This window comes from Pogona vitticeps, chromosome 2, assembly GCF_051106095.1.
Source record: "Pogona vitticeps strain Pit_001003342236 chromosome 2, PviZW2.1, whole genome shotgun sequence".
NCBI lineage: Eukaryota > Metazoa > Chordata > Lepidosauria > Squamata > Agamidae > Pogona > Pogona vitticeps.
The window spans coordinates 164991687-165013827 of NC_135784.1; the positions used below are offsets into that span (position 1 = coordinate 164991687).

Consider the following 22141-nt stretch of genomic DNA (forward strand, 5'->3'; position numbering starts at 1 on the left):
TCTGGAAGGCCTCAAGGAAGGAAGCTTAGCGTAGAGCATGGAGAACAGCTGTCTCAACTCACAATAAGAAAGAACATAATAATTACCCTGAAAGATCAACCAAAGGTCATTCTTGTCGTGTGCTCACCGTCACCACATCCTGTGGCAACGAATCCCATCATTTAATTATACTTTAGTGAGAAATGGCAAGGTGAAAACCCATTTCGGTAGCCTGTGTAGGTAGGAGCTGGGCTTTGGGATTTGTTTCCCGAAGGGATGTAACCGCCGTCTTCCTAAGCAAATACACAAAATACTTCTTTGTAGGCATCATGCCAGTCCTGACTGTGCTTTTTACGGAAGCAGCTTCTGCACTGCCTCTATTCCAGAAATGTAATCACATTTCTTTCTGTTGTCACAGAATGAAAGCATTGGGCACAACCCCTAGGTTATAGCCTGGGAACCATATTTTCTGTGGAAAAGTTTTTTAAAAGTCTTTCATCCTCTATAAAATGGTTGGTTGCTCTGTTTTAGCTATACTATAAATATTTTTGTCATTTATTCTATTTATAGCTAGGAGTGTAAATCCTAAAAAGATCTTTTAGAATAATTACAACCAACCATTTTTTAAAAATGGGAAACAAAAACAGCAAAAAGCTTAAAATTTTTATATTGCTAAACTCCCCCCCCCTCTTTTGTGAAAAAGGAGCAAATGGTAAGAAAAACCCAAACCTTTCAAAGGAGGTGATTAGAAAGGCCCTGTTTGGATGGCATATGTGGATGGAAAGAGGCCAGAAGATTTTAGAACTTTTTTTAAAAAAAGGAAATTGGTATAAAAAGAGGGGGTAAAGAGTGAAACACGGGAAAGCAGATTAAAGCCAAACATTGGAGGGGGAGTTCCTCTACTGTCAGCCTGAATGCTGGATTATTTACTTAAAGAACCTAGATGCTACCTTTTGATGTAAATGTTTGCAGGGAGGCTTATATGTACAAGAATACAAATGCATAATCAGTCTTTCTTCTCCACATCATCCTACCCAAACACACATTTCTGATGGCAGAGCCACCTAAGGAGAGGGCAACCCCTGAAGCAGCAGCAGAGGCTGGTGACTGAATTAAGAGGAACAGTGAATCTGCTCTGGGTTTTAATCCGAAGGTTAAAGCAGCCCTCTAATATGCTTAACCACAGGGGTCAGGATCTGGGTGGGACAAGTCCTTTAAAGTTTGGGGCAAACTCCAGAACAGGATTCACTGCCCTCCCCCATGGAGTTAGTGCCAGCTGTCACTGTTTTATTATATGCACAAAAGTGAGGGATGATTTTTTTTTCATCCCAGATGATGGGGCTAAAATACATGGGGACAAAACTGCCTTATATGCCAAATCAGGCCAGTGGTCCCTCTAATTCAGTACTGTCCAGAGGGATTGGTGGTGGCATTCTGGTGTGGGACAAGGCCTTTATGAGTCCTACCTGGGGGAAAAGCAAAAACTGGGTCTCGGATATTTGGGGGTGGGGGTTGCAAAGAAAGTACCAGCTTAATCCCCTTCCAGCAAATGTTTTGGGGAAAAGAGAGATTTTTCATTTCAGCTTTAGCAGATAGACAGCATAGGCTCCTATTTTGAAAAAAAAAACGCGCCCTAGGCCAGCTCTCCAGATACTTTTGACTATAACCTCCATTCTCCACAACACTTGGCTGGGACTGATGGGCCTTGCGGTGCAAAAATACGGAGAGCACCTCCGCCCCGGTCTTTCTGATTTGGACCGGGTTCGCTGCGAAGGAAGACAGCCTGGCTACTTCTCGCCTTTCCTCGAGAGTGCGGAGTGGGGGGGGGGGAAGGGACGACGAGCGGGGAGGAGTCGGACCGGCGTCTGCCAGGGGTGCCTGAACTGTAGGATATCCTGTCAGAAAAAGGCGCGGGCAGGGGAGGCGCGGCACGGCACGGCCGCTTGGTCGGATTTCCTTCCAACACCAGGCTTGCTGGGGCTGAGGGGGGGGCGGCGGCGAGTGTTTCAGCAGCAGGGGCTGCACGTGGCCGGGTGTGTTTGCATAATAAGGCAAAGGGAGACCAGATGTGCTCCCAGCTGCGCCCAGGCCCGGCTACTGTACATTGTCGGTGGGTGGTCCGCCCAGAGGTCGTGCTGGGGAGCGCCTTGAAAGCTGCTCTTGCTCGAACCGCCGCCGCCGCCGCCGCCCTGGGAGGCTTCCTCCGCCCAGCCGGGAGAAGGGGAGAGCCTTGATGGCCCCCTGGCGTTTGCCAGCCAAGCTGCTTTAAACCTGGGCTGAGCGGGCGGCGAGCGGGGCGGAGGGAGAGAGAATTATTCCTTTTTTCAGGATCCACCTTTGATTTCGGTCTGCGTGTTTTATTTAGTGGAACCCCGCGATCCAGCGAAACCTGGCGCAAAAAGACCCGCGCTTAGGAACGAAGAGAGCTCTGAGAGACCAGAGGATCAGGACCTGCAGCAGCAACCGCCCCCCCCCCCCGCTCCTGCACACCAAAAAGCCCTTTCTGGCAGCCCAAGCTTCAGTAGTCTAATGTAGGATCTGCGGGGCAGATCATGCCACGGTGCTCCTGATAAAAACAGTTGGAGTCAGTGTGGACCCATCATCCACTACCAGTCGCCCCTAAAATCTGCCTGCCACTCGATACAGAACATTTTGCCCCATCCAGCCTCCAATTGAAGGCTACTTCTCAGAGGCTGGTTGTTTTCTTTGTAAAAAGAAAACGTTTACAGATTTGTTTTTTGGGAAACCACAGCCGTCAGAACCGGCTTCTCAGGGGTTATTGTTGTAATAGTTTGGGTATGTGTCTGAGCTGATCCTGCTCCTCTCCGGTGCCTTTAAATCGATAACCTCTCTAGGCGGCTACTGTCATTGAGACATGTAGTAGTCCATCAGAGTTTGGTTTTATGTTCCAACTTGCCCTTAGGTCTCCAAGTCGAAAGTAGCCCGGGTGCAGCAATTGAGAAGCTAAGACTTACTCATAGAGACCTGCAGATTCCATAATTAAAGTTTCTAATGTCACACAATGCCACAGCAGCAGGGAGGATATCAATTCGAGGTGGGCAACCTTACCCTAATTTCCAAATTTTGTCCCAGTGAAATGTGAAGTGCTTGGGGCACTTTGTACGAAGGATTGGAACCCTTGATAAACAGGGCACACTTTGTTAATTTTAAAACTGTGGCTTCTCTTGGCATGATTGAGGTCCTGCTTGGCATGATCCAAGCAAAAGGTGGGCAGGATCAGGACCAAAGCATACAGTTTGGCAGAACTGGTCCCAGAAGAAGAAGAAAAGAGCTCTTGGAAGAGGAGGGAGCTGAGGGCTTTCGATCTTTGCTAGTAGGATCCACATTTATCCTGAGCCTACAACATAGAACCCAACTTGAATTTTTAAAGTAATATTACTCTATTCTTAGCCTTTCAATTTCTTTCTAAATGCACCGTTTCTATTAATCTGCTTCTCTCTGCCCCTCCTAGTTACTGTATTCCATTAGGCTACCTTCCTCCATGTTCAAAAGATGATTTGTAATATTGATAAAAACTATGTTGAGTAAAATTGTCAGCCCCCACTAGAGGACCAAAAGGTGGAAGGAAACATTTACTAAAAGAATTCAAATGGCAGGCCTGTATACATTTGCCAGGAATGAGGTCCCATTGGATTGAGCAAACACACCCAGAAGGACTGTTCATATCAGACAGGCACATAGATTTCCTCCCCCCCCCCCAGCAATTCACAATGCTTGGAAAATACTTTCACTTCTGTGTTTTGCCACAGGAGGGCACATTTATGCAATCCTGATCAATAGAAATATTACATGGCTTAAAAAAATAACAGCAGGGCCAGTATCCCCTTTCTGGACAGTCTCTTGTGCTTTTAATGTGCTTGTCAGATTAAATAAGTCCCCACCAGCTTTCCTACATGCCAGGAATATCCTCTTCCTTTTCTCTACTTATATGTATTCTGATAACTGTACCGTGCAGTTGCAGAAGGTCCATCTGAAAATTCTTGGTTAATTTGATACCTACTGGGTGACAAACAGTTCTGAATAGCTCAAATAGTAAATGTTAGAGTTTCCCTAAGTTAGAAGCAACTTAATAGCACAACACACATAACCGATATCCACACCTCAAATTTGGTGTACTTGTGGAAAACTGGGAATTGACTCAGTTCATGTCATAGAAAAGCATCAGTTTGTGTCATAGAAGAGCTTTTAATAGAAACAGATAGTTTTCAAGCTCCTTAAGAGACATGTTGGTTCACTTTAGGATAAGGATGGGAATGACCTGTCTTCACTCTGTTTAGTCTCTACTGAATTTTGTGCATTCCTGCATCTGCCATGTTTATTTCTCTGAAGCTGAACTTATCATAATTTGGGTATAACATGGGAAGGCTGGACTTGTGGGAAGAGGCAATAATGGCAGATAGAAAGCAGTAGGAAAAGAGGAAGACCAAATCTGAGATGGATTGGCTCACTAAAGGAACCACAGTCTTGACTTTGCAAGACATGAGCAAGTCTCTTAATGACAGGATCTTTTGGAAGTCTTTAATTCATAGCGTTGTCGTTAAGTTGACTTGATGGTACATAACTACAGGATTCAGATTACTCTGTCTTCTTTTTATGTGGCCATTTTGTGTACTGCAATCATTCTTCGGAATCTCAGACATTAGATCACAGGTTCTTAAGCTGTGGTCTCCAGACTCCCGGGATCCTGCAGTGTCCACATAGGAGGTCTGCGAAGGCTTGAAGACATTTTATCATTTTATGCAATGAAAATGCAAAGAATGAATTAATGAAAGCAAGCAAGCAAGAAAAACATAGAACAAAATCTTAATTTCCCTTCTCTCTTCAGATAAAACTTGGCTTTTCTAACCTATCGCCTCCATTGAACGCAAACAAAAGGAAAAATCAGTTACGAAAAAACTTTGATAGCAAATAACTCTGATATTTCTGCACACAGTGAGAACATGCAAGTGAATTATACTGAGTGGCTGAGAGACAGCACGTCACATTTCTTGCTACTGCTCAAACAGAAAACACGGAAAGAGAGTCGGAGTCAATCAGTGTCAGTGTGAGTGAGTGTTTGGACAGACTTCCTGTTCATGTTTCTTCTTCAATTGCTGCTAATAAAACTGTTTGGTTATTGCTGGGTAAAGTGATCTTTCAATATTATGGCAATGAATTTGATACACTTTTGGGTTTTATATTTTGAGTTAAGTCTTGGTGGTCTGTGCCAATAAAATATATTTAAAGGTGGCCCGTAGTAAAGAAAAGGTTAAGAAGCGCTGCCTTAGATCCTTCTTCACACAAGGCTATGCCAAGGGAAAAGGATATACTGTAATTTACATTTTTGGACCGGTGGTCTGCAGAAGACAGACCAGTCTCTACTGATAGATCTCCAGGTGATTTGTTTGTGTGGAGCTAGGATGGGAACTACAGAACGTCTAAAAATCCTTGCCCACTTTGCCGTCATCCTGATTCACTTTTTTTAAGAACAGACACAATAAACATATTGGCCAAAACAAAGGGGACGCGGGAGGACAAGACAAATGTTTATGGCACCTTTAAAGACTAACAGATTTGTTTCCTTGTGAAACAAGGATCAAACTGACTTCCTCAGACACAACTGATTATGTGATGACTATAATTTATCATTTGAGCTTTGTTTGGAAACCAATTCTGACGAAATTCTGTGGAAGAAATTAAAGGCCAAGTACGGTAAACATTTTTGGGATCAAGATATTTTCCCAGTGTGATGTGCGTTTCTCCACGTTGCCAAGTGGTGAGAAGTTCCAGCAGTGAAAGAGACTTAATTTCCTTTTGGATGACAAATCATGGTGGCGCCTTTTGTAATACCTGTTTATTTACAAACATGAACATGAAGGAGCAAACAGACCTCCTGCCAAACAGCATTGTTCCATTCTGTAGTGTATTATCTGTTCTCATAAAATCAAGGGTTTGGAAATCCATATTTCTTCCTTTTTGCATACTTTATTCACTTTTTCTTTCTGCCATGTGTGGCTCTGAAGACTGGTCTCAATGCCCTGGATGGCTCGGAGATCAAGGAGAGTCTGTGCCTGACCCTGAAATTTGATTGGGGGGGGGGGAGAAAGACAGCATCCCCTTTCTCAGGTCCTGTCAGAGATGTCCATGCTCAATATCTGCTCCTCTCTCCCAACCCACCCTCTTTTGCTCTGGCTGACAAGTTCTTTTTCCTGACCGCTCCTGGCTACCAATCATTTTTAGCCAGTAAAACACACAAGCACGCACACATGCAGGTACGGCCCACAACAGGAAAATAGCAGAAGGTAGGAAATTCAGTTGCAATTCTTCAACACTTTAAGTAGGAGCAGGTCACTCCCTAGCCTAAAATACCTGGAGGGGTATACTAGCCCATCCCGTGCCCCCAGAGGACACAAAAGGACTTGTTGAATAAACAACATGAAGGTGTCAGAAGCAGAGGGCACTCCAGAGGGCACCCCTGGATCCCTATGGGTCCCATATGGTCAGCAGATCACACTATGCTCACGTTGATGTCAAGAGATGTGCTTAAAATGAGTTCTCTGAGGCCTATCCCCTTCCCCATTCAGCAACAGTGCTTTTTACTGATTATACTCTCAGCATCTGACAGATGTGAAGTATCACCAGTTTCTTATGGTGAGAAAGCTTTTTCCATCACAATGTGTAGGGGGGTGGGTGGGAGGGAAGGAGGGAGGGAGAGAGAGAACGATTAGGTTTGGAGAACACCCGGTTGGCTAGTTTTGCTGCCCATCCAAGTTCTTTAAACAGAAAGGGGCATCTTCCCAATTTGCTGAAAGGACCCTAAGTGAAGAAGGAAGACTGAGCTACAGGATGTGTACCTCCAGACATTCCTCCTTTCCTCAGCCCAGTTCTCCTTCATTTGAGGAGCCGGGCAGAGGCATCCAGTATGCCCTGGTGCATGCATTCCTCTATGTTGACACGTTTTGGAGACATTGTGAGGTCCTTGCATCCATATGGATTTTACCTAGGCTAGAATAGGTGTGTGTGTGTGTTATTTAAAAAACAACAACTGAACATTATTTTTCTGCATGTTTATCTGTCTGAAGAAACACACCTCTCTGAGGGTAGGCAGAGCTGACTCGTGAGTTTTTGTTGCCGGAGGTAATCAAGATGGTACTGTGGTCCCCATGCCCTGCATATGTACAGAAGCTGACTGGACCAGCTTGATAATGGCAATAAACCAGCTCCTCTCACTGCATTTGTGAGCAGCCTAGATTAAGAGATTCACATGGCACCATCTTCCAGCAGTCCCAACAGCTAATGTGGTAAAATGTTTAGAATATTGGACCAGTACTGAATGGACACAGGTTCAAATCTCCACTCAGCCATGAAACTCACTCAGTGAGGGGAGAGATCATGCTTTCATTCCCTCTTCTTAATTCATCCCCCACTGAAAACAGAAGTTAAAGAATTGTAAGGGTAAGCTGAAGCAGTTCCCTGTGTGGGCATGGCCTTGGTGTGGGTGTGGGGTCTTCTAGTATGTCGGACTTAGCTCCCTATAATTCCACTGAGGGGTGTTTGGAGTTGTAATACAACAAACCTGGAGGACACCACATTAGGAGAAGATGGTCTGGACAACGTCTGTGGAAATCTGAGATGTAACGTGTGCATGCAAGGGGAATGGGTGCCCCTGCTTTAGGGCACTGGTTATACTTTGCTGTGCCTGAAGTCACCAGCATTTTAAATCAGCCCTGCATCCTATGTTCAAGGAACAAGTGAGATTAGTGGAGTAGTGAATGTGACAGTGAACAGTGTGCTGCCAATGATGAAGACAGATGTTTTGTTCTTATGCTGATGTCTTATGAGGTTTGGTACTGGAAGCCTGTACACAAGGTGTTGCTACAGTGAATGCATTGTCTTGTTCATCCACTTGGACACCTGTATGTCATCATTCAATCATTGTCCTCCTGTACTTTCCTCATCTTTTCTCAGACTGCAGAGAATTGAACTTCAAAGAATGGAACAGCAGCAGGCATCCCTTGAAGTATAAAAGCTTGATTGCTACCTTTACACTATTTTTTTTATGGTGCATCGTTTTGACTTGTGCTGTGACCTGCTGTGAATCGTTTCAGCATGACTGCACTATTGCTTTTCTGATAGGTGCTGTCACCACAATATAAAAACCATTTTAGGCAACCTTTTAATTAACAGTAAAGTTTGTTTTTGTATTTTTGGACCATGACTCCCAGAATTCCCCAGTCACCTGTAAAAAAAGGTTTAGGGGATAACCTATATTTTTAGTATGTATGCTGCCCAAGCATGCACATCTGTATGTGTTTTTTTAAATATTAGTGGAATGTAAATGCAAGAATATTATAGTGCTAATTTAAAACTATTTTTAAAAAACAAACAACACCTCTCATGTTATAAGCAACATGTTTTTAATTTGCAGATGTTCCTTAGAAGACTTTCTGTTACTTTTAACCTGTGTTTATATTTTATGATAATAATATAATCATAGGATATACAGTAAGTGCTCTAGTGCAAATTGAATAACTAAATTAATTGGTAGAACAAAAAAGAAAATCCCTAATCTATATTATCCCCGGCCGCATGGTTTTGTCATACCTAGTTGCTGAAATGGAACATAGTGGAATGTAAACATCACTAAGAGGTGAAATATTTGTTATAAAAAAGTATGGACTGATTTATAGGTATGGATCCAATTTTAGGTACAGTGACTATAGTTTAGTAATTAAGTTTAAATTAATAAATTTACTATAATTTAAAAAAATACAATAAATATCACCGCAGTGAGGAAGACATGTGACCAAGTCACCTGTGTCTTAGCCTTGAATCTAGACCAGATGCTGGAAGTCAGATGATGGGCTGCTTCTCTACCTTTAACCCAGATTTGCACTGTAGTCCTTCATACACAGGATATTTTGAAAGAGAAGGCTGCTCTACAAAACCACTTGAAATGGAAGACTCTCTGCTATAAAGTAGGCCATCTGGCTGCTGCACCATGGGCAAGATGGGGCCTAACAACTTTAGAAGCCAGGGCACGACTGGCCTCACTACAGGTCAAGAGGAGGCAACTTGTTTCAGGTAGCACTTGGGCTGAGTGATTAAGACAGTGGTCCTCAACCACTGAGTTGATGCCTTTGAATTGATGTCTTTGAATAGAGGGACGTGGTGGTGCTGTGGGCTAAACCGCAGAAGCCTGTGCTGCAGGGTCAGAAGACCAAGCAGTCGTAAGATCGAATTCACACGACGGAGTGAGCGCCCGTCGCTTGTCCCAGCTCCCGCCAACCTAGCGGTTCGAAAGCATGCAAATGCAAGTAGATAAATAGGGACCACCTCGGTGAGAAGGTAACAGCGTTCCATGTCTAAGTCGCACTGGCCATGTGACCACAGAAGATTGTCTTCGGACAAACGCTGGCTCTATGGCTTGGAAACGGGGATGAGCACCGCCCCCTAGAGTCGAACACGACTGGACAAAAATTGTCAAGGGCAACCTTTACCTTTACCTTTTACCTCAACCACTGAATTAATGCCTTTGAATTGTGGTGCTGGAGGAGGCTCTTGAGAGTCCCCTGGACTGCAAGGAGAACAAACCTATCCATTCTAAAGGAAATCAACCCTGAGTGCTCACTGGAAGGACAGATCCTGAAGCTGAAGCTCCAGTACTTTGGCCATCTCATGAGAAGAGAAGACTCCTTGGGAAAGACCTTGATGTTAGGAAAGTGTGATGGCAAGAGGAGAAGGGGACGACAGAGGATGAGATGGTTGGACAGTGTCATCAAAGCAAGCAACATGAAATTGACACAACTATGGGAAGCAGTGGAGGATAGGAGGGCCTGGCGTGCTCTGGTCCATGGGGTCACGAAGAGTCGGACACGACTAAACAACGACAACGACCTCAACCTTGGGCCTCCAGATGTTCTTGGACTTCAACTCCCAGAAATCCTGGCCAGCAGAGGTGGTGATGAAGGCTTGTGGGAGTTGTAGTCCAAGAACATCTGGAGGCCCAAGGTTGGAGGCCACTGGATTAAGAGATTGGCACTGGGTCTCCGAGGACCAGCTGGAGTCTCATGGAATTCCTACACTTCTCTTTCTTTAGGTAGGGAGACAGCTTTGGGCCAAGAAGCCCTCAAGGAAAAAAAAGTTGATTTTTGCCTGCGGGGGTGGCTTAAAAGCCTGGGGACTCATCTCCAACCATTCTCAACTGGCCTCATTGACTCAGGTGTTCATACGTGCCTTCTGCTTATGCTTGAACAACGGGGGAAAAACAAGGAGAGAGATGGTGGACCCATGCAGTTGGGCCTGTTATAAAGCAAGGCAGGGTAGAGGCCATTTTTGGCTCTTTCCGGAATCAGCCAGCCCAGCTGCTGCTTATGGCACTCCTTCAAACCCTTGCCTGCCTTGCCTCTGTGACATCAGAAGGTCTACCTCTGGTCATCGGGTTTTGCGCTAAAAATCTCAGGGAATCAGGTACTGTTGAGCTCAAGGAATGGATGCTGTGAGTGCATAGCTGTCATAATGTGGGTGGGGGTAAGTGCTGATTATCTCTTATTTTCCCTTTCAGATGGCAAAATGTCCTGAGCCTATACTGGGAACCCCCCCATACATACACACATGTGTGTGCCCAGTTAAAACAAACTATTGTAAGGGAAAGGGCATACCTGATGGGCATCTCATTCCCACTAGGTTGACGGAAGACAACTTTGTGAATACCAAGGAGTTAAAAGTCCAGGCTGGCTGGTGTGAACAGTAATTGCCCTTTCTTCTGATGGGAGCTTGTTTCTGTACAAAGCTCTATTGTGGCCTTGCGAAAGGCTTGCTGACAGAAGGCCTTTGTTCCGAGGGGACTCCTGTGGGGCTGGGAGCTCTGGTAGGCACCATTTCCCGAAAAACAGCTTGGGGGCTTTGCGGTGAGAGCCCTATGGGGAGGGCGATTCCTTCCCTGCCATGGGAACTAACAACAGAGGGAATTCCACATAGCCTCCTGCTGACCTTTAGAGGCAATGCCTGCCTGTGAGTCACTGGAGTTGCACCTAAAGCCAAGGTGGCCAACTTTGAGACTGATGCTGCAGTGTTATTTCTACCAAAAAAAACACAAAACCTCCAGAAAAACTCCTGTTTGGGGCCCAAAGAAGCCCCCCATCGTAGCTGGGCTAAGATAGTTTGGTGCCTGAAGTGGAGCAGCAAAAGGCACCCCTTCCTCCCCCCCCCCACCACCAAGGAATGCAGTATTCCAAACCAGGGACATTTTTTTTTGGCAGAAAATCCACATAAGCACCTTTCCCCATCCTTGATTGCTGCCCTTTTATAACATCTTAGATTGGTTGCTTTTTGCAGTGACCTCACTCTGAAACCTGGCCTTCAGGATGTTTGGCAGGAGTCCACAGGAGGAGATACATATGTGGGCAGAGCTGCACCTGTTGAAATTTCCTCTTCTCCATTACAGAAACAGATGTCCTGCTCTCCTCTCAGCTCTAGGTCAAAATGGAATCATTTATATGGACACTGCTCTGAACTCCATGGAGAAGGGATCCAGGTATGAATGTGATGATACCTAGTGTAGTGGATAGAGAGATGGAATAGGATTCGAGGGGTATGGGTTCAAGTCCTTGCTCAGACATGGAATCTCACTCTCTGTGTGTGTATGTGTGTGTGTAATTGGTAAAGCCACTCCTTAAATAACTCAATTATCTTGAAAACCCTGTTCCAACTTGACAGCACATAACAATAACAGGACCCCTACTTGCCAGCTTTTCATGTGTTAAATTCTGTTCTATTTTACTATGCTGATTATCTGCAGCCATTTCCCCCTTTTCTTACCTCCTTTTGTGAAGGCTTTCTTTGAGTTGGCTCTGGATTCTATATTTATTTCAATTATGTTTTTCATTAATTTGGGAGAGAATCTTGGGGGGGCTTTTGGAGGGGGGGATCAGTGTTTTTATTTAAACGAAAATCCTGTTGAAAGCATTAGCAACAAGCTGTGCAAAGACATGCTCCCTTTACTAACTCTGTGAGTTAGAATCAGATTAGACCATAAGACATGGCTTTGAATGAAGCAGCACCAACTTTTAGCTCAAGCATAAAATAGTAACAGCCTTACCATGGAAGCAGAGAAGTGTCTCTGCATTCACACAAACCACCCATTGGATACGGGGAAGCCTTTGATAATCATTCAGAAACCTCTAGCATTTTAAAAGGCAGCCTTCCCGGTTGCCGATGAGGAGGCAGGCTCCAAGGAGCATGTCAGCCCGGTTTCAGAGACCCTTCCTGGGTTCTAGCTAAGCTCATCACACCATGATGAACTAGCAACTGCTGTTGAACTGTGTGACTTTAGAATGTAGCTAGAGTAAGGTGAGGGGAGGACAGGGAGAGCTCTGAGCTCCTGGACTTTTCAATTGTCCAGAAGGTAACATTGAGCAAACACCTGTTGGGATTTGTTCTTCTGCACAACTATAAAAGGTCCATAGAATCCCGCAATGTTTTGTATCTGGCTAGCAATGACTGGTAGCACCAGGACTCAAAAGGGTTGAAGTGCTGGACATGTTTCACAGAAGGGGCAACAAACGTCACTTTGCCTTCCTTGTTTCCCCTAAGTGTACCTACACTTCTCACAACAGCTTATGAGGAGGAATAGATTTCCCCAGAAATAATATTCTGATTTGTGATCATGGTATGATTAAGAGCCCTTAGTCATGCCAGCTTGGAGGGCAGGGAGCATTCTAGGAGAAATAGTTCAAGAAGCTTTGAAGGCATATTAAAAGGAACACAATTAAGTTCTCATGACGAGGTGTTGTCTTTCACTATCATATGTTATATTTCAGCTGACATGTTGCTGTTTTCGTCTTCTATCGATCCACCTCTATAGCTCACCAGTGTGATTTAGTTTTGCTAATCAAGAGCACACACTCGAGTACGCATTTCAAACAACTAGAGTGGTACTAATTGATGTAAATGGATTCCAAATACACAGTCTACTTATGATCAAAAGTGCCTTGTCAGATCAGCTCTTTGACAGGCTGTGTAAATCTTGAATGGCATGTTACAACTGTCGTGGGCTTCACGGAGAAAGCTCTTTTGTGGTCTAAGAACCCTTTTAAAAGCAAATCAAAAGAGACACCCTGCTAACCCAATAGGCCTATGAGTCGGTGGGGTAGTAATAAAGGCCCAAGCCAGAAGCAACTACATTTGCAGGCAATACAAGTGCAATTTTATTTGAATCGTGGTGTACAACAGCACCAAACTGTGCTTTCCTGCAAAACAGAAGGATCCATCTCCACTGAGCTTTATTTTTTTCTCAACATAGCTTATATTTTATTCTTAATTAAATTAAAAAACAAGCAAAATCCAAACTGTTTGAAACGAAAATAATTCCCGTGCTAGTTGTTGCACTGAACTGAGCAGGCAACATTTAGGGGGCTGCTTGGCTCTTCTGATTTTTAAAGCTCTTCTTACACAAGCACTAAACTATGCCTGCTGTTATACTAGTGTCCCTCAAGTTTAGACAAGTTACGATCCTGACTACAATTCCCACAATCCTCCACCCCACCATGCTGTCTGTAGGATTCTGGGAGATATAGACCCAAACATTATCATTCTCTAGTTTACACAACAATAAACCATGTTTCTCTATATTGTAACATCATCACATTGCATGTTTCCTTTGGCAACCAAGGAATGTTTTGGGAATGGAGGGGTTGCCGGGGGGGGGGGTAGGAGAGGGCACACAGAGAAACAATTTGATGTCACAGTGTAAGAGGAAGTGTGCCTACATGTTATACAGATGCGGGAGGAAACAAAGGAATGACATTTTAAGTGGCAGCCTCTTGTTAAGTGTAGTACAGTAGGACTCCTGTATTCGCGGGGTATCTATTCCAAGACCCCCCATGGATGCTAAAAAATGCAGATTATAACCATTGCTATTATAATAGCAACTGATATCTATACATAGCATCCCTGCATCCACCCAGCGATCAGTTCTGGTAACTGCATCGTTAGAAATATATATTTCTGGGAATTTTTATTTTAATTTTTTTTATATTTTAGGACCGTGGATAAGTGAATCAGTATATACTGATCCCGTGGATATAGCTCTTCCCTTCATCCTGTGGGCTTAAAAATAGACACAGGACCATCAAGTGGATTGAAGAAAGGAATTTAGCTATGTTTCTGCAAAGAACTTACTTCTGAGAAGGAAATAATCCCCTCCCCCCGCAAAAAAAAACAGGGGCCTGGACCGTAAGGTCTCATCACTGATTTTAAAGCCTTTTGCCCGAGGTCAACTCCCCATAAAAAAATAAGATTTCTTCCCAAAACTCAAACACTCAGCAGTTGGCATCTGGCTCCATGTATTCCTAATATTTATCATTTTCAAATCCAGGTCTATCATTAAAAAGTGAACAGAACATAAACACGTTTCAAGATTATAAATATTCAGATTTCCTCCCCATCATATAAAGCAAGAGAAAGAGCGAGAGAGAGGAGAGAGAAAAAGGTACTGAGTAAGTTGTAGATCATGTTGCTCCGCACAGAGAAAGCCCCCAATTAACAGAGAAGACAATCCTGGTAAGATAAAGATGCCATGTGTGTTATAGAGGCCTCTCGCATAACCCAGTTGCCTCCTTCCTTCTCTTAATCTGTCATTATAATTTACGGCATAAATATACTTCTAGATTAAATACATGGGGAGGGAGGGAGGGAGATCCAAGGGCCCTGTAGCACCTTTGTGGGACGGCCGACAGCCCCTGTATTGACTTTTGCCGAGTGGACAGCCTTGGTTTCCCCACGTGGTTACTTCTCTGTGAGAAGAGTGTCTGTGTTTTCTTGATTTCATTGGAAGAACAATCCTGGGGTCATTCCCGATCAGTATTCCAAAAATGGCCATTTTGAAGCCGATCTCTATGCTTTTGGCATGGTGCTTGACATACCCAAGAAGCATAAGCATAGCTGGGACCTGGAAAATGTAGGGACTGTCCTTGGAGGGATATTAGACCACTTCACCTATTCAGACTGGTCAACTTTCATGGGTATTCCATTAAGGAGCAGAGAAAGCAGAGGGAACAGGTCAGGGTGGAGCCTCCATCGTATGTGCACAATGGGCCAACAGCTGTGCAAGTGGGCCCTCATCCAGCCCTTTTCAAACCTATTCTCTAAACTAACCCCTGGGCCTGCTTGGTTTTTAAAAGAACAAGATTTCACTTGTCGAGCTTCCTCCTGTCTGCACAGATGCCTCTTATTTCAAAACAATGGCCCCCTAGACTTCTATTAAGGGTCTTGCTCACAGAATTTCATGTCCAGGCCCCAAGAGGGCTTGCATACCTTTCAAAGCTTCACAGTAGGCAGGATTTTTCCAACGGTGGTTTTAATCATCCGTGTTGCCGTGTACCTGACAAGCCACCCTTGGGCTTCAGTGGAATTAGCCCTTTCATTGGAAAACTTAAAAGGTACAGGAGGCCTTTCAAACTTTGGACTTATCAAGCCTATTTGCCATGTCCTGAGTCAGAGATCGCAATTCTTTCTTTGTACATCGTGAAGCAAGGACATGTTCTTTGGGTGCAGATGCTCCACCCTAGTCTCTCAATGCATGCCTATGCATTCCCCCCTCTTCCTTCTTCTGTGTAATGCAGGAACAAAGGAGGCTGGAATTAAATGGTCAGTGGGTTGCACCGGATGGAAGATGATTCCTATACATGCCCTGAGAAAAACCCACTTTGGTCCTGCCCTGCCCGCTAGTTGGCCAACTCTACGGACGGATGCAATGGCATGAGTTCTTGAGAGATTATGGTGAGATTAGGAAGACAGGCAGGGCCTTTATATTTTAACAGCAGAGGGAAAGGCTGGAGACTTGGATTCAAATCTGGCTCTGATACATCCGTCTTGGTCCAAAAAGTCACAGCCTTTCTGAGGTCTCCGCAAAATTTGCTTCAGGGATCAGAGGGATGGAAGGTAGAGAGTTCAAGGGAGGCAAGGTGAGATCTTTGTCTGGAGGGAAGGCCAACAGCCCCTGCATCTGTGCTTCTCCGTGGGAAATAAATTACTTAGCTGAAAGGCATTCCAAAAAAAAGGTGGTGGGTGATAGTGTGAAGCAGGGAAGATGAGGCACTCTGTGCCCAATCTAGATTTCCAGCAGATTGCTCTGCTCTGGGCTAGTGGGGTCTTTCTCCTCTCCAGGGAGGCCGTCCTGCAGGGCAGTGCTAGGGGAACTGGCCACCGCCGTGTCCTCTTCCCTCTCCCCCTCCCCCTCTGGGGGCTTGCCTACCCCCAGCTCGTTGTGGGTCTTCTGGTGCTTGCTGAGATGGTCGCTGCGGGTGAAGCGCTTGTTGCAGAGCAGGCAGGTGAACTTCTTCTCCCGGGTGTGTGTGCGCACGTGGCGCTCCAGCTCATCCGAACGGGTGAAGCGCTTGCCGCAGAAGAGCCAGTTGCAGACAAAGGGGCGCTCGCCAGTGTGCCACCGCAGGTGGGCTTTGAGGTGTGAGGCCTTCCCGTAGACCTTCCCGCATCCCGGAATGTGGCAGCTGTGGATGGGCTTCTTTCGCAGGCTGGCTGCAGAGGCCCCGAGCCGCTCCAGCTCTTGGCAGTTGGGGCAGTCGCAGGTTGACCTGCCTGCCGTGCTCCCGAAGGAGCCGCCTCTCCCGGACTTCAGTCCAATCCCTCCTTCCATCAGGGAGTTGTTGGCGACCGGCTTGGGCTTGTACATCTCTTGGGGCAGGACATGCTGGCTGGAAGGGAGGAGGTGGGAGGAGGAGGTGATGCCCACGGCAGGGTACGGGGCAGGGTTCAAAGTGGTGAACTCAGAAGTGTAACTGGGCAGCTGGGGACTGATGGGGGCCTGGCTTGGCATGGACTGCAAGGAGCTCTGGAGCCCATCCGACTGGGGCTGAGAGCTCAGCCAGTTGCTGTTAGAGTGCATGTCCCACCAGGAAGCGGTGGGGTTGCTGGAGCTGGTGGAGATGCCTGGGTGAATGCCAGCTTTGTACCAGGAGCCATAAGGATGTGCCATGTCCAAGGAAGTGTAGACACTGGGGAGGCAGTCAGGGGATGGGTGCCCCTTGGATACCAGCAAGGAAGATGGGTCTTGGGAGGTGGGCGAGGCTGGGAAGGAATGGGAGAAGGGGCTGTAGTCATTGCTGTAGGTTGTGGAAGCTTGCGGGCTTGCTGAAGGAGACATCAGTCCATTCCCATTGGGGAAAGTGGCCGCGTAGGAATCTCCCATGCCTTCGGTGCCCCAGATTTTTTGAGCAGGTGGCTCTACTCCCAAACTGTCCTCAGCTTTTCCAGGACGGGGCGAGTCTTGACCTGGACTAGCACTTCCAAACTTACTGTAAGTGTCCGTCAGCATAGCCAATGGGTTGGAGCCATGGCAATTCTCTTCCTAGATGGAAAGAAAAACAGAAAAGGAGAAGCAAAACGGTGGTGAGTAAAAACAGAATGGATAGTGTGACTTTACTGTACATCAAGACAAAGTAGGAGAAGGCCACTTTGGAGTACAGTGGACCCTTGACTTACAGACGGCTTGACTTACAGACTTTTTGAGTTACAGACTTCTCTGGCCGCAAAATTTAGGTTTGACTTGCAGACTAAGATTTGACTTACAGACCAGAAAAAAACCAAAATGGAACAAAAACAGCCTGTTACGGGATTAATCGGTTTTCAATGCACTGTAGGTCAATGGAGACTTGACTTACAGACTTTTTGACTTGAGAACCGCCTTCCAATATGGATTAAGTTCTCAAGTCAAGACCCCACTGTATTCAATAAGAATACTCCAATGGACCCTTTTACCAAAGAATAACAAATACTTTGATAGTAAGAATGAAAGAATGCCTCAAGCCACCATTCCCAAGTATGAACTGCGAGGTATATATTAGTCCTGTTTAACATATTGCTCTTCCATTGCCAAGCCCTGTTTGTGGCCTGAAAAAAATAGGAACAAATATAAGAACAACTCTCCCAGACCCAAAGTGTGAAGTGACTCAGCCATGCTGGCTTGGGGAGTCTGTGATTCAAAAGCCAAAAAGTAACTTCTCCAAGTTCTACACAAGAACATCAGAGAAGCTCTTCTGGATCAGACAGAGACACAGCTGTTTCCTGCAGTGGCTGAAGAGATTATTTATTTATTTATTTATTTTATTTCATTTCTATCCCGCCTATCTGGTCATGTTCGACCACTCTAGGCGGCTTACAATTTGACAACAATAAATTTTATAAAAACATTACAAGTAAACAAAAATAAAGATCAAAAGAATATAAGAAGAAAAAAGATCGTCAGGGAGATGTTTCCAGGAAGCCCAAAAGCCAATCTCAAAATTAAACTGGAAGAAAATGAGTGTGGGAAGGGATCTGCTTTGGGTTTTAATCTGAATTTTACAGGGGTTATCCAAGGTGCTGAATCCTGTATCCAAAACAAGTTCAGTACTTTGGTTGTTCCTCAGGGTTCTGTTCTGCCCCCCATTATATTTAACATAGACATGGAACCATGGGGGAGAGGACATCTAGAGTTTTGGAGATCAGAGTCACCTGTATGGGGATGACACGCAACTCTGTCTCTCCTTTCTGCCCAGCTACAAGGAACTTGTAGTTCTAAACCAGTGGCTGTCATTGATAATGGCCTGGATAAGGACTCAAACTTAATCCGGACAAAACAGATATGCTCCTGGTAAATCAAAAGGCAGATCAGGAAATAGGGCAGAGTTGGTGAACCTTTGGCATGCCAGATGTTTTGGACGACAGTTCCCACAATCCTTTATAACTTATAATGCAGTCTGGAGATTCCGGGAGTTGTTGTCAAATAAATCTAGAGCGCCAAAGATTTGCCACCCCTGGAATAGAGGATTAAACCTATGCTGAAGGGGTCACACTTCTCCTTACTACTCAGGCTTACAGCTCAGGTGTATTTATGGACGCGTCCCTGAGCTTGAATGCTCAGATCTCTGCAGTGGCTAGGAGTGCATTTGCAGTTAAAGCAGCTGCACCTGTTCTTGAAGGTGCCTGCTTTGGCTATGGTTACAACATGCCTTAGTTTCATCCTGCTTGGACAACTGCAATGCACTCTAGTGTGGGGCTGCCTTTGGAAACTTCACCTGCTTCAAAAATGTTGCCCCCACGCTCCTGACTGGGGCCAGTTACAGGAAGGCATATGTCCCCCATTACAACTGCTTCACTGCTTGCCCAGTCAATTTCTGGGCCCAATGTAAAGTGCTGCTTATTACCTTTAAAGCTTTATACAATTTGAGTCCAGGCTACCCGGAGGACCATTTCTCTATCTGAAGGACCATACGAGACTACTTGGCTCTGAAGATATTCAGGGGAGACTCTTCTCTCAGTCCCACTTCCCCTCTCAGGCATGTCTGGTGGGTGCATGAGAGAGAGAGGACCTTCTCTGTGGCTGCTCCCAGATGGTGGGATGCCTTCCCCTGGAAGTCTAGGTTGGCCCCCTTCCTCTTGTGCTTCTGATGACAGGTGAAAACTGTCCCTTTTTAGACATGGCCAGTGAAGAATTTTGATCTTGAGTGCTGGACATTTGTATTGTTTTGTGTGTGTTTTAGTGTGTTTTTAACTGTTTTAAATGAATTGTTTTAATTCTATTATATGCTTAATTGTTTTTCGTATAACAATGTATTGTGTTCCTAGCTGCCTTTGTTCCCTTCAACTGGGAGAAAGATAGCACAGAAATGAAAACAAGCAAGCAAGCAAACAAAGATACCACCTTTAAAGTTCAGATTAAGAGCAACCTCCATGTGAAATCCAAGCCACAAGCCTGCACGGGTGTGTGTGTGTGTTTATGTGCTTTCTGAAAATCCACCAAAAAGGGTAGCCTGCAGCTAACTTGAGAAAAAGAGTTCTGGAGTTAGGGCATCAGTCACAAACTACGACCAAAAATGCCCTATTTCTTCTGAACTTTCCCAATCTAAAGTTCACATCTTGAAGGAAGGATGAGTGGCGCCTCCTCATTAGATTTTATGTGGGTGGCGGTACAGCATTCTTGTGTGCTATTGATCCTGCCCCTGTTGCCCTTAACCTGCTGAGTAGCCTCCTTGAGACCCCCTCCTCAGCAGCTGTTTCATTTCTTCTCTTCTGCAGCACACCCTACTTCTGGATTAAAGCCATCTTCCCGTTCTTCTATTGACTTACGTTTTATTTTCTCACTTGCTGTCCTCTTTTTGCTGTGCAATAAGTATTCTCAGGGCAAGCTTTCCACCTCCCCAGCTGCAACATATGAAATGGTCACACTCAAAAGTATCACAGAGTGAGTTAAACCCCCCCCCCCCATCCATGGTGGTTTGCTGACTCCCTTATTTTGGACCACACACCTTGCTTTCGCCTTGCCTTGTTTCTGTTAAAATCTAGATGCTCCAGGCCAGGTGGTCTGGTAAACCCTTTGGTCTGGACTGGAGCATATAGATTCTTCTGTACAGTGCCTCGTTGTTACGTAATAAAGACAGGAAAAGATGGGCCTTTTTAGGCCTACTGGAAAAATTCACATATGGCTATACGATGGTTCAGAGCCTAAAAAATTGTGGAAAGACTTGAAATTCAAGAAGCTTTGCATTTTGTTCTGCCTGTTTCACAAATTTCACCTTGTGACATCACAGCTAAAGGGGATTCTGCAACCCTTCTTCTAAAAGGAAGGAAAACTACTATGTTCACTTATGGCTATATAGCGAAACAAAGACTGAATCCACACGAAATGACACACCAAAATTCTTTAAAACTGTAGCCAGAGTTTGCAAAAGTGTTGTTTTCTTTGGTTCAGTGTCTTGGATGGCAACTAGAGGTTGTGCATCTTTGCATCTTTGAATAACAACTCCCAGAATCTCCCAACTAGGGTTATGGTTTCTGGGAGTCGTGCTCCCAAAAAGTAACTTCATTTTGCTCTGATTGTGGCTTGAAGGGAATGAGCCATTGTGCAGGGCATTGAGACCAGGTTGCTCTTTCAACATGGGAGAGTTGCCAAATAAACCAGGGCTCTTCTGTCTATGGTTTGCTTACTGTGATGTCCAAACCTGGCAATCTGTCTTCTCTCTTTTTTGGCAAGCCAGAGAAATAGTCCACTCATTGAACTATCAGGTTTTCCAGGTCAGCAGCATTCCAGATGCTAGGACCCATATCTGAGACCAGGCTATAGGGCTTTGTGCTCTGGTGGGGATGGTGTCTTTGTGATAAAAGTTTCACAAATGGTGACACTGGCACTCTACTCTGTGCCTTGCTCCAAATGGCATAATGGGCCCCAAATGCTTGCAAACACTGGCTTCCCTCCCTCCCCCCCGTGCCCTCCCCCTCGGTCCTAGAGCCAACACTGCACTGACACAATATTCATAAAAACATAATCAAGCCAAGCCTGTGAGCCCTCATGTCAGAGGGAAATGAACGGAGATATGTGCCCAAGCATTAAGGGCACACACACAAATCCCACTTTCACCTCCTCTAGCATAGCTCGGCTTGAAATTCATCTCCTTTCCTGGTGAAGCACAGCCATCCATGGAGACTTGGACCAATGTCCTAGGACCTGGCAACTCAAGCTACCACAGCCTTCAACTTGGGTATTAGCTGCAAAGTAATTTTGTCTTTATAAGACAGGAAACCAAATGAAGTTTGGGCTGAAATGTCACTACAGATGGCAACAAGCAGACAGAAGGAAATCATCCAGCCCCTCTCAAAAACAGCAGACAATCAAAAACACAAGCCGTCCACTGGAATCAGTTGGTACAGTGGCTCCAAAGAAATACTTTTTCAGGCAGCACATAATAAATCAGCCAAGTTTGGCACCATGGGAAGTGTGACACTATAAGCTGCTCTTTAAAATGATTAAATAAGCTCATAAAGGCCATTATTTAGACAGGATATCGACTCTGTTAAGTCAGTCTCCTGTCTCAGCTGCAACGGCTTCTGGTTTAAGATTTCAGAATCATGCTGAGGTATGGACTGCTAAGAGGAACTAGGCATCATCTCATTTTCACGAGGCCAGGATTTCAAAAAGATATAAATGGTTGAAACGGGATTGGGCACACTCTAATGGTGGGCAACTATATTCTCTGTTCAGTTTTTTTAAAAAAAAAAATGCAGTCTATGAAGCCACAATTCTGTATTTCTGTCTTCTCTTTTATTAGCATAAGACTTGAAGCCATCGGCTATCAGACTGAAAACATTTAGGCTTCCATTTTATAAA

General features: G+C 45.1%; 1 protein-coding gene across 1 annotated transcript in view; it reads right to left on the bottom strand.

Moving 5' to 3' along the window:
- Positions 1-13159: 13159 nt before the first annotated feature.
- The window catches only part of SP7 (Sp7 transcription factor), a 40397-nt gene continuing 31415 nt past the window's right edge, over positions 13160-22141 (bottom strand). Inside the window, exon 2 of the mRNA XM_020784460.3 lies at positions 13160-17347. Coding sequence (XP_020640119.2) covers positions 16091-17314 — 1224 coding nt within the window. The 5' untranslated portion in view covers positions 17315-17347 and the 3' untranslated portion in view covers positions 13160-16090. The remainder of the gene's footprint in view (positions 17348-22141) is intronic.